This window comes from Camelina sativa, chromosome 6 (genome assembly GCF_000633955.1).
Source record: "Camelina sativa cultivar DH55 chromosome 6, Cs, whole genome shotgun sequence".
Lineage (NCBI taxonomy): Eukaryota > Viridiplantae > Streptophyta > Magnoliopsida > Brassicales > Brassicaceae > Camelina > Camelina sativa.
The window spans coordinates 9,042,128-9,055,988 of record NC_025690.1 but is presented as its reverse complement, the minus strand read 5'-3'; the positions used below and the strand labels follow the sequence as shown (position 1 = coordinate 9,055,988).

Here is a 13,861-nt window from a genome sequence, read left to right as displayed (position 1 = left end):
ATATATATATATATATATATATATATATATTTGGAGAGCTTCTAAATATAAAATTGTTTTTGGAAAAAAGATTGCTTTTAAAATTGTTTAGTTTAAAGCATGAGTTTTTTTGCTTTAAAAAAAATGGAGAAAAAACAAGGAAGAGAGAAAAAGAAAGAGAGAAAAAATGGCTTTGAAAGCTTTAAAAAAATTAAAAGCAAAACATTTTTAAAGTCTGAAAAGTGTGTTACCTATAAGGGCAATATGTGGAAATAGAAGAAAAATCTGAAAATAATAAGTAATTAATATTTACGGAAATCATTTAAATTTGAAATATATTACTCAAATGATAAAGAAAATAGTAGTATGTACAAATGTGGCACATCAACTAGAATATTTTAGACAATGGTTCATAACCATTATAAATAACCTTAATACTAGGTTTTCACCCGCGGTACACCACATAACTAAATTATAAATTAATGTATTTTAAATAATATTTTTAATTTATTTAGTTTTCAAATTTCTAATTAATTAAATTTTATCTAATTAATTTATAATTTTGTTTAGAATGTTTTTTCTTCTTCTTACGTTTTATACAGTTTATAACCTAATTATATTAAAATTGTTATTAGAATACTTAGTTTTGTTTTCTATAATTAAATATAGGGACATGCCTATATGGTATGTTAGTGTATATTTTTATGTGTATACATTTTTTTTTCTGGAATATTAAGAATATGTTGTAGTATGTGTAATATTTTGTAGTTCATATACTAAATAATTTATCACTTAATTTTCCAAACTATGACTATAAATCTATAATATATAAAATAAAGTAATAATTTTAGTGTTTCTTATAGCCCAAACCCGTCATGCTACGCGGATCACATAACATGTTCAAAGATTTTCAATCTGCAAAAACTCATCATACAAAACCCGTGAAAGTAAAATATAGTATGTGAGGCTAAAAGTCACTTTTTATTAAATCAGTTTTTCAAATTTTTAAAGAACAATACCTCTTCACTCACTTCCTTATAAAATAAGGAAATAAAATCTGCATACATTTACAATTATGTTTGTTACTTTTGAAAACAATTAGTTTCTATAAAAAAATCAAATATAAGTAAAGTTAATTTGTTTATTAAATTAATTATTTAAAGTCAACAGCATGCCTGTAAATAATTGCCAACTTGAGGATTTATTTTATAAATGTCTCCAAAAATGTATATATAGATGCTTCCAATTACGAATGAGCAGGAAACTTGATTTATCATGCATCGAAATTTAAAATTTTAAATTGGTTTAATCCGTTTTTTATTTGAAAATTAAAAGTTTTAAAATATTATAATATCTAAACTTTTAAAATTTGAAAATATTATAAATACCTTTCTCCTCCATCTTACATACATTTATCATTGACACAACAAGAGAGCTCACATCTCACATTTACTATTGACTTAACCTTCTATATTGTCAAGAGAGCTCTTTCTCTTCAGAATCTCTTCAGAATCACATTTATTATTGACTTAACCACGAAAGGAAACCTGGTTAAGGATAGGACTCAGACGTGTTCAGAATTGTTTGCTCTAATGATAGTTGGTCCTGAACGATTTTTGGGGGACTTTAGTTCTCCTAGTACCGCCATATTCGGAGACTTTGTGGCTTGGGAGTATGATTGGTAAATTGACTTCGGAAGACGATTCGGGTGCGTGCTGTAGGGTGGCAACCCAAGAGATGAATATTGGACTTTCTTATACATTATGGAATACGGGCTTAGGCTCGATGAGGAGCCAACATTATGGCATGCAGGTTTCAGCCTGATATGGTGCCAATATAAGCTCAAGGTTGAGGCCTATGAGTAAAGGAAAATCCAAAAATCGAGAGCAAAATAATGCCTAAAACGTGAGTTTATCGTCTAGAGGTGACCTTCGTAGATCGGTCGGAGGAGTGAGAGTCGTGGAGACGGTTGCATGGGAGTCCTTCGTTGATGGTTGTTCGAGATTCGAGGACGAATCTATGTGGGTGGGGGAGAATTGTAACATCCGCAAACCAGAATCCCGGTTTGGGATGTGCATCGATCGATGCAAATGTGGTGTCGATCGATGCAAGGTCGGTTTTCGCGAACGAGTTTAAATTAAACGCTGCGTTTTGGTGTTAGGAAAACTCTGAAATCGTGTATAAAAGGAGGAACTCGAGGGTTTGACCGAGTTTGGCCATTTTGGAGAAAAAGAAAGAGCGAAAGAAGTTCTTGAGTATTCTGGAGAGTTTTGATAGATTTGAGGCTGTTCTTGGGGAGATCTGTAGTTGGGAACAGTGTAAGAGCTTGTTAGGAGTGTAGATCTGCTTGTTTGGGTGTTATAATCTTCTTGGCAAAGGTGAGTGCATATTCATGGCTTATCTAAGTTTGAGATTCTCTAATCTTTCCTGTTTATGTGTTATGTGGTTGATTATTTGGCTTGTTATAGTGTTTATGTGTCTGTTGAGGCTTTGGGAAGCTTCTTTGTGGCTTTGGATCGTGTTTTGGTGGTTTAGGAATGGAGATCCGGCGAGAAGCTTCAAGGAAGAACGATGCTCGGCATGTGCATCAATTGATGTATTTTGTGCGTCGGTCGATGTAATGCGAGGACGACGCGATTTGACCTAGGAGCATCGGTCGATGCCATGTGGAATCGTTGCAATTAGGGATTTCGTGCAATGTCGAGCATGCATCAGTCGATGCAATGTTGGTGTCGGTCGATGCAGGTGAACCTTGCATCGGTCAATGCAAGCTTGTGTTGGTCGATACAACCCTAGTTGGTGTCGGTCGATGCATGGGTTGGTGTCTGTCGATGCAGTTTTCCTGGTTTGTTGTATGGTTATTGATTGTTATTTGATGGTTAGAGATATATCAATTGCTTGGGTGTATAATCCTATAGATGGGAGGATTGCTTAACTGAGTATTTATAAAATACTCACGCATCTCATATGTGTTTTGGTGCAGGTAAATGCAAAGTGTGATCGTGGAATCAAGGCTATGAAGAGGAGGATGTTCTAGTAACTCACTGATGTGTAGTCTGGCTTCTGCTAGAGTTGAGTCATAGAATATTTCTATGATGCTGATTATGGTTTATGATTTCTGTTGGATTGAGTTATTGAATTATTATTTTACTATTGTTATTGGTTTATCATTTATTGGTTATTGGTTAATGATTTATTGGTATATGTTGGTTATTTTCCGCTGTTTGGTGTGATTGTGGTTAGGCGGCTAGTGGGTATGAGATCACTAGTTAGTTAATTATTATTAAAATAACGGATCGGATCATTTCACCAAGTTGAACAACGGAGAGTATTACGGACCAACTGTCGCAAAACTTCCTTGGTTGCCTTGGCTGCCTTGTCAGGGATATGTTCTGCTCCTTCTTGAGGTGACGATGCACTTGGGAAGGAGCTCTGTTCTGTAGTCTGGGGGCGAAAAGAAGTGTTCCATGTTGTTGATTTCAATTTCTGTTCGAAAGAAGCGGTCGTCGATGGGCTTCGGAGAATGTAGCCGGATCAAATTGCAATAATGCGTTCTGCATCTGCGGACGAAGACCCCCAATGAATCCAGAAACCAGCTGAATATCACTATCATATATCTCTGTGTGTGTCAAGAGGAGATGAAATTCTTCAGTGTAATCATCAACTGATCTGGAGCCTTATTTCAGATTCTACAGATGAGTGAAGATGGTACGTTCTTAGTTGTGCGGAAGGAAGGTTGTCTTCAGCTTTTGTTTCAGTTTTTCCCAAGATTTCATCAGAGCTTTCCCAATGCGAGACCTGGTTGTCTTGAGCTGTTGCCACCAAGAGGCTGCATGGCTACAAAAAAAGGGTAGCGACCAACAGTACTCGACGTTCATCAGACACTTTCTTGAAATCCAAAATTTCTTCGACAGTCACTATCCAATCAAGGAGAGAATCACCACGAATGCCTCCATGAAATTCAGGTAATTCAATTTGGAACCCTGTTTCCCAGCGAGACTCTTGTTGTCCAGGACGCTAATTTTCACCTTCAACAATACAGTTGTCATGAGCCACTTGTATTTGTTGATTCGGGTTTGCAGTAGCGTGAACAAGTTGATGTTGTGGATGCTGCGAATTTGGAACAATGGGGTTGGTATCCTGAATAGCTTGAACGATGACTGCTCCTAAATCTTGAAGGGAATCATGAAACGCAGTTTGCAAACTCAGATTCATTGAAGCCAGGTCTCTTTGTAACGAAACGAGATCCGTCGGATCTGTGAGTGGCGGAGGTTTTTAGGCGGAGGAGCCATAACGACGTGAACATGACCGGTGTGAATCTGATACCAAATGATGCAGAGTGGAAGTGACGAGGCGGGGAGTGGCCAATGTCGTTACGAAATGAATTTGCAGGGTACGATGCTCTGTTTATTGAGTAGGGAAAACAGAGCACAATCACGAGAGCTCAAGGAAGAGTAACAAAAGGAACAAAGGTTGAGAGTCCTCATCTCATGTCTTACGCAAGGCAAGATCTTGATGGGCAATTTAAATTGCCTCTGTTTTGGGGTTTTCTTATTCAAAATAAAAGGTGGTATACATAGGTGATCACAAGCTCTATTTATAGAGTTGTGTAAAGTGAAATAATGAGATGCGTGCTAGATCTACAAACTTGTATGACAGATCTCTATGTGCGATGCTTAACAAAGAGATGAAAGGATAGTGAAGAGACGACACAAGAGATTTGTTAACGGGGTTCGGATAACCTACATCCCCGAGACCAAGTCCAGAATCATTCACTAGAATTAGAACGCAAAAGTCACATTTGCCAATGGTATCTAGCACACACTTGTGCCTACCACTCTAATCTACATGAACTAAAGGAACCACCACTCTTTGTCTTTTCCGACGAGTGTGGACCTCTACAAAAACCACCAGCAGATTCTCTATCTTACTGGTGGGACAACACCACACACAACATGTGTGCTTCTCTCAATTTTAGGTCTAGGGTGCGTAAGCTTCTCCTTGTTACCTCCTCTTCCTTTTATACCTCTTAGAGTTCTTCACAAACCCTAGGTTCCACAAGCTTCTTCCTCTTGTCTTCTGGGTAAAAGCTTGTTCTCTTTTTGTCAACTTGACCCATACTTTTGTTCCTGTCGTACCTAACACAAGCATGCTTCTCTGACACAACCGTTCCACTGTTTGCTGCAACTTGACGCTTTTCCGCTCTGTTGCACTACACAACCTTTTTACGAGGTTTACCTTGTTTCCAGCTCTGTTGCACTACACAACAACTACAAGTAGTATGCTCTGTTTTCATCTCTGTTGCACTTCAAGTATACTCAACTGCTAAAACATATTTCTGCTCTGTTGTGCTTTCAGGTTTACGCAGCTGCTAATGGAAGACTTGTTCTCATGAGCTTAAAGCATGACTGGTTGAGCTCTCACTTCTTGGATCTTCTCGATAAGACTCCAAGGTTCAGCATGTCACTTCGTTCCATGTGACTTCACATTGAGCTGTCTTGGCTGAGCTAGTATTCTCTGATTCTCTTCATGAGGAATCATTGCGTCTGTGTCTGTAGCTGGTTACACATGCTCCATCTTGTTCACTGCTTCTATGTCTGAACATGTGTTTGTATCAGACTTGTTCACTGCAACGTTCAATGAATCTGTGTCTGTACTCTTGGTTGTATCAGGTTTACTCATTGCTTCTTGATCATCTCTCTTGTGTTGTATAACCAGTAACAACACCAATATATCTTCAATCTCTCCCTTTGTTACTGAGTTATAGAACTCAAGCTTTCTCTATTCTTGCACTTGATGATCTTCAAGCTTTCATGTTGTAGCATAATCTTTGGCAGCTTCATTGTACTTAAGAGGATTCTGTCATTGTGATCTTCTCTCTTTTGTTTCAATAGTTGCTCCTTTACGCCTTGTTGTCAGTCTTACAATTCTGTCAACACAATGTATCTTCAATCTCTCCCTTGTTGATTGAATTGTAGGACTGACAAACATTGATGATTTGCAACCTGTAAATATCATGTTCCTGTTTCTTTTGGCACATCCGTTTCAAACAACTTCAAACTCGGTCAACACACAAATCAATCTCTCCCTTGTTGATTGAGTTGAAGGACTCTAGCTCTCCCTTAATCATAACCCATCAAGTTCCTGATTTTGACCTGATCACATCTTCAGTGAATATCAAACGCGTCCAAGTGTTGCCTGCAAACGCGTCCAAGTGTTGCCTGCAACCACGACATAGCATAGCAACAACAACAACTAGCATATGGGAGTAAATCAGAGAGTCTCCCTTTATAGCTCAATTTGATATTCTACTTCATACAATGAAACCAACTCATCATCATCAAACCTTGGATTTTGATTGTAACGCCATCTTCTGCATTTATCAAAGACCTTCAAGTTGTGGCAGCAGCAATGACACAAGCATAGCAGACCCAACAACTAGCAAATGGGAGTAAGTACAAGAAGTCTCCCTTTTAAGTGCAGTTTGATACTCAAGCAATCAATGACACTAACTCATCCTGCAAGGCAGCCATAAAAGCTCCCTCTGCTTGAGTACATAACTAAGGTAAAAAGTAACATATCAAGAGCATAGTCCAATAAAGAACTTATTATGCAAAATAATGATCCTCCTCTTGCTTTGATGTTAAGAGTCTGCTCAGACTTGCCTGAACACTGCAGAAACTTCACACATACCAAAATCATAAAACCAGAACACGATATCAGCCATCAAACCATTGACAATGATTACTTGGTTACAATGACACATAAGAGAGTAGTTCAGAACTAGTTAACCCATCTTCAGAAATGTACCGCTGTCACTAATAGGATCATGATCAAAGCCTGCCGTACGCACAGGACAGCTAATTTCTGAAGACGAAACACAAACTAGTTCTGAGCCGAGAACACTTCCTTGAGAACACAACTGTGAGAACACTTCTTTGAGAACACAATTGTGAGAACACTTCTTTGAGAACACAACTGTGAGAACATCTTAAAATCCTCTTTGAACCTGATGACTCTTAACTCAATCATAACCTCATTAGCACTAGCAAGCAATGTGCTTCATTTCAAAAAGCAGCCTTTGAACAATGGAAACCAAAAACAGATCAGGAGCAATAACACAATCATCCGAATAATACCTTTGTAGTCGCAGCGGAAACTTAGACATATAATCTCTCGAAGAATTGATGATTTGTTAAACGTAGCACTGACTGAATAGCCCCAGCTTTTGCAGACTTACTTGCTCAAGTAGCCTTGATTTAAAGTTGTTTCCATTTTTGCAGATATAGCCTTCAGAATGCCCTTCTTTAAATTCAGAAACCGTTCTTACTAAGCAAGACTAGAGATCCATATATTGTACTTCATGAGGTCGACATGCAGCTTCCATCAAACAATTGCAATACATACCACAACTATGATTTCCTTGAGACTCCACCTTGAGACAACCTTTAAACAACATCTTTTGATCCCAACAATGAACCAATGAATAAGATAGACAATTACAACTTCTGTAGCAGTTGTTGTTTCAGTATTTGGAACATCCTTCTTCAACACACAAAAGAAGAACCTCATAAACAATCCTCAAATTTAAAAACTAGAGCAGCAACAATTTCTTGAATTTCTAAAGTGATGTCCCAACTTTCACTGACAAGACACTTCAGCTTCCTGGGTTACAACATAATCGGTTTTACTCAACTCAGAGTATTCTACCTCAGATTGATCCCGACCCTCTTATACTACTAGTGAAAGTGAATCCTTCTTTTAAACTTTAATAATTAAGCGCTCTTATTCTTCTCTTCTAACACCCAGAGGTCTTCTTGAATATTCTTTGAGGTAGTGACATAGAGGTGAATGTCTGCCTTGAACACTTCAGACTTTGGTGCAAGATATTCACCTTCAGATCAGATGACTTTCCACACTTCTTCACAAACAACTTCGTCTTACTCACTGATGGAACTTAATACTTTGATTGTGATTACCAGACCTAGGAACATTAAGAACTTCTGTTTCTTTTTCCAACCATGAGGTCTTACACTGAGCTTCTTCTCCTGCATTGATGCAGAGCCTGTCTTGATGCAGAGCCTAGACGAAAAAACAAAACAGCCCAGAAAATTCCAAAATGTTGTGGGATGATCAAGGACAACAATATGAAACCACAGGAGAAAGCATATCACAATTTGGATTTACAGATTGAAAGTTAAGACCAAATTCCCAAAGCATATCCAAAATGCTAAACACCAGCGAACATCTAACTTTGGGAACAGTTTCCCATCAAATGACACCGAATCAGAAAGAGAACTTTATATCGCTGAAAAGATCTTGCTTTCAAGATTCTAAGACATCTTTCAATGCATAGATCTGAGGCCTATAGCAAAGTCAAACTCAGAGGCAAAGCCAGACAAGAAACCAACTTCATGAAACTGCAACTCCATCAAACTCATAACTTATTCTTCATATCTCCTACTTTTATCACTATGAGTTAGCTTTTCTCCCCCATGTTGATTATGTGTTTCAACCAAGAACTGTTCCACAAGAAACACACAATCAACAGAACAAAGACCTTGACTCTTTGTAGACTTCAAAGACCTTGATGTATCTTTCATAAAAACTTGTTAATCATCCTTGATACACGACATCGACGAAGAAGCAATTCAACCCAGAAAATTCTGTAACTTAGTAGCAAGATCAACATCAGAGATAGAGAGCCATAGGTGAAAGCAGATCATGGTTTGGGTTTATGGTTTGGAAGTTATGACCAAATCCCCAAAACATATCGAGAAAGATAACTCTGCAAACAGCCAACTTCAAAAGCAGATTCCAATAATATCACACAGAACCAGAAAAAGATCTTTATGTCCTTAAGAAGATCTCATTTCCAAGTTTGAGAACATCTGTCAGCACTAGAAACCAAGATCCTGTCTTTTGATCTCAACTAATCAATATGACCTCAAGTCTTCTTCTTTAGCTAGAAGCTTCTTTGATAGGCTGAGACAAACCTCTACAACACAACTCATGCAATTCAACCACTCCCTGATCGCTTCATCACCATATTGTTTCTATCTTCATCAGATGGTAACACTCCACATGCTTCCTCAAGAATACATAAAAGCTCAAACTGAACCCAAACATGTGGTTGACGTCGAACTTCACAGACACCTGCAGCTTTAGACTATCTTCACCATTTTCTGTAGTGGGCTTAGATCTAATACCACACTAGGTCGACTTCATCTTCTTCAGAGCATCTTTCAAACCCAAAAACCAAGCTCAAAAATCCAAACTTCTGATCTTATAGCCATATTGAATCAGCTCTAAATTCTCTACCTTTCTAGACCTTGAAGCTTAATTCAGAGAGGATCGTGTTTTCTTCACAAAGACAATTCAAACCCACTCAAATTAGAAGACCAGATTCGTTGATCAAAGCAGAAAATAATGTTACTGAACATCCTGTCTGAGCTACTCCGGCCATCACCGGTACACCATTGTCTTCTCTTAGAGAGCAGATAGAGAATTTAGGCCGAAGAGACCTCACCAGAAATCATTTAAAAGGTCCACTCCACTTTTTATTTTCTCACACTTTTCCGATAAAAATATTGAAGAAGAAAAAGAGAACACACCTGTTGACTTTTGTTCCATCATTTCTTCTTCTTTGAGAAGCCAGCTGGTCACGCATACTTGTCCACTTGATATTATTTTAATAATAATTTTTGCTCATGAAATTTTTGCTTTTCTTCCAACATGGGACAAACATACACGTTTCCTCTTAGCTTCAACATTTAGGATCTAGAGATCAACTCTTTCTCTTCAACCTTCAGAAAAACTCAGATCTTCAGAAAACCCAGTTCATCAGAACCCCAGATCTTCAGAAAACCTAGATCTTCAGAAAACCCAGATCTTCAGAAACCCAGATCTTCAGAACCCCATATCTACTTAACAAACTTCCTTTTAATCCACTCATGTTATAAGAACTACAACCACTTGACAATAATTCACCAAGAGAGATGTTCCACCACATAACTTGAACATTCTGACTTCCATTAAAAGTTTCAACAGAACATGCTTCTACAATTGATGCTAAATACCAAAGACAGACAAACTACCAGCAGAACAAACACATTCCAGCGAGTTTGAAAACAGATCCACCGTCGTCATCTTTCTCTCTAGACACATCTCAAGATGTTAACCTCAGATCGGTTTCCTGCTCTGCTACCAATTGAAATAATGAGATGCGTGCTAGATCTACAGACTTGTATGACAGATCTCTATTTGCGATTATTAAAAGAGAGATGAAAGGATAGTGAAGAGACGACACAAGATATTTGTTAACGGGGTTCGAATAACCTACATCCCCGGGACCAAGTCCAGAATCATTCACTAGAATTAGAATGCAAAAGTCACATTTGCCAATGGTATCTAGCACACACTTGTGCCTACCACTCTAATCTACATGAACTAAAGGAACCACCACTCTTTGTCTTTTTCGACGAGTGTGAACCTCTATAAAAACCACCAGCAGATTCTCTATCTTACTGGTGGGACAACACCACACACAACATGTGTGCTTCTCTCAATTTTAGGTCTAGGGTGCGTAAGCTTCTTCTTGTTACCACCTCTTCCTTTTATACCTCTTAGAGTTCTCCACAAACCCTAGGTTCCACAAGCTTCTTCCTCTTGTCTTCTGGGTAAAAGCTTGTTCTCTTTTTGTCAACTTGACCCATACTTTTGTTCCTGTCGTACCTAACACAAGCATGCTTCTCTGACACAGCCGTTCCACTGTTTGCTGCAACTTGACGCTTTTCCGCTCTGTTGCACTACACAACCTCTTCACGATTCATCTCTTGTTTCCAGCTCTGTAGCACTACACAGCCACTACAAGTTGTCTGCTCTGTTTTCATCTCTGTTGCACTTCAAGTTTACTCAACTGCTAAACAAACTTCTGCTAAGTTGTATGATGCAGCTGATACCTTCTTTCTGCTCTGTTGCACTTTCAGAGTTACTCAACTGCTAATGGAAGACTTGTTCTCATGAGCTTAAAGCATGATTGTTTGAGCTCTCACTTCTTGGATCTTCTCACTAAGACTCCAAGGTTCAACACGTCACTTCATTCCATGTGACTTTACATTGAGCTGTCTTGGCTGTGGTAGATTCTCTGATTCTCTATCTGAGGAATTACTGCGTCTGTGTCTGTAGCTGGTTACACATGCTCCATCTTGTTCACTGCTTCTCTGTCTGAACATGTGTTTGTATCAGACTTGTTCACTGCAACGTTCAATGAATCTGTGTCTGTACTCTTGGTTGTATCAAGTTTACTCATTGCTTCATGATCATCTCTCTTGTGTTGTATAACCAGTAACAACACCAATATATCTTCAATCTCTCCCTTTGTTACTGAGTTATAGAACTCAAGCTTTCTCTATTCTTGCACTTGATGATCTTCAAGCTTTCATGTTGTAGCATAATCTTTGGCAGCTTCATTGTCCTTAAGAGGATTATGTCATTGTGATCTTCTCTCTTCTGTTTCAATAGTTGCTCCTTTACGCCTTGTTGTCAGTCTTACAATTCTGTCAACACAATGTATCTTCATAAAGACTCGCGAAACTTATCCTAAGTAGAAAAGATAAAGCAAAAAGCAACAAAACATGATCCTGACCAAACAAGATAACGACAGATCAAAACCAAAACTGACTCTTTCTTGATGGGCAAGCAACACCGGATAAAGCCCATTAAGGTTTCGTTATCCGCTACATCAAAGAGAGTCTGAGAAATTGAACAAATAAGGGGAGGGGGGGGGGAAGAGGTGAAGAGAGAGAGAGACGTAGAAGAGGAGAAGATGGAATTTATGTCGTTATTTTTTTTTGGGCATAAGTTGATAAATTTGCATAAGACAATAAATTTGTTAGATTTAGTTAATGTGACCCATTAACCATTTAATACAAACATAACACAGCCATTAACAATTTGTTTAAGTATGGGATAAAGGGAAGAAGAAAAGATAGGAGTAGAATTCACAAGCAGAGCCGGCCCAAAGATCAGGCTAATGAAGTAGCTGCTTGTGGCCGCATATTTTTATAGATATATTGGGCCCTATTTTGCAGAAAGTTGTCTTTAGCCCAGTGGTATTAATCTTTCTTGGAGAGTTTGGGATCTTTGGTTCAAACCTTAGTTGTAAATTTGTTTTCGTTTTTTAAATATCTGACTGTGTTAGTTAAAAAAAAATTATATAAGCAACCCTTTTTTTTTCATTTGCCGGTGGTCTTCAAAAACTTAGAGACAACTCTGTTCACAAGTGTCATGTCGTAAACAGTAAGAGTTTCTTTAAAAGTGGAAGCCTATTTTATTATATAAGATGTGCTTACTCTTGATATAATGAATCGCTCAAAGTTCTATATATAGCTAAAATGTAGGCTCTTTTATACTCGAATGTAAGAACGAACTCGTAATTCATATGTACATGTGTTTTTCATTTTCTTCTACTTTTCTTCTGTTCTTCGTCATGTCTCTATGTGTTTACATTTTATCCAAAAAAGTAATAGTAGACATGAACCGTAATATTCGTCATCCAAACTGTTTGTGATGTTTGATTGAATTTTCTTAAGCAGTTCAAGTGACTGTTTCGCTTAATTTTGTAACTATAACTAAACTGTAGTGGTAAAATGAACTTCCAACGCTTAAGTGATATATATCTAAAACAACCACTTAAGTATTTTTATAGAATACTGGCATTGCATATATATAGTAAAATGAACCAACAATAAGATTGTAAAAGAAACAAACCATACTTATTTATTACAAAATATGTATCATACTTAGTATTATCAAATAAATAGTACTTTCCATTGATGGAAAAGCAGAAATTATGTTTTATTTTTGAAGAATTACGTCTACAGTACAAATAAATAAATATATTTGTTCCCATCAGGGAGAGTGTCTTATTAGTGATACATGCAGAACTTAATATTTTTTTTTGCATGTGGTTTTATTTTTTAAGCACATGAGTGATGAGACCAGGAATGTGTATACTTGTGAGATAATCTCCCCAGTTAATGACTTTTGGGTCGAAATCAAACATCATTTTTTCTGAATTTTGGCTCTCCTCTTCCTTTTGGTTGGCGCATAAGCTCTTAGTATTTCTATCGTCGAATCTGAGGAAAAAAATAAAAAGTATTATATATTATTATGTAGAAAGTAATGTTTCAGTTTACTATCAAAATTAGAAAACTAATAATTTGAAGTTAATATATATACGTACATGCCCTTGAAGAGTACGTAAGGCTCGTAAAGCTCTACCAATCTCATCACCAACTCTATTTTACGGTTCTTGTCTCCGTATTTATCTCCTTTTCTCCAAGGGTATATTATATCAATCAATTTTAATAACTGATTCAGAAGGAAAAAAAGAATTTAAAATACATATTATATAATACTCTATGATGGGAGAAACATGTATGAGAAATTATATATATAGCTTGTAACGTAGGGTCATGTATAAATGTATTGATATGTATTGGTCGACCTATTAATTTATACCTGGAGAGGTAGTTTGTAACGTAAGGTCATGTAGAGGCTGAACAAACCCATGGTTGATAAGAACCTCAGTTTGGAGACGGTTATGAGCGAGCCTGTACTGCGACTACGCAAAGGATTTTTGGTGAAGTACCGAACCGCAATCTCATGAATCTCTCCAAATGTCACTGGGTTCTGATGAGATGAACCGACATGGTACACCATGTGAACCCCTGAACCTCCAGCGTGTGTGGCTGCAGCCGTGATCATTGCGTTTGCAACCATATCCACTGGTATCTGTCAAAATGATTTTGATATTGCATCCAATAAAAGAGGTAAGATATAAAGCTAGCTTGATTTGAATTTGAGTAACGTTAAATTT

General features: G+C 37.4%; 1 protein-coding gene across 1 annotated transcript in view; it reads right to left on the bottom strand.

The window, feature by feature from the left end:
* Positions 12,789-13,861, bottom strand: part of LOC104790701 (probable fatty acyl-CoA reductase 5) — a 3,289-nt gene continuing 2,216 nt past the window's right edge. The window contains exons 8-10 of the mRNA XM_010516480.2: positions 13,504-13,776; positions 13,226-13,353; positions 12,789-13,118 (exon numbers count right to left, since the gene is read on the bottom strand). Of these exons, the coding sequence (XP_010514782.1) occupies positions 12,953-13,118; positions 13,226-13,353; positions 13,504-13,776 (567 nt within the window). The 3' untranslated portion in view covers positions 12,789-12,952. The remainder of the gene's footprint in view (positions 13,119-13,225; positions 13,354-13,503; positions 13,777-13,861) is intronic.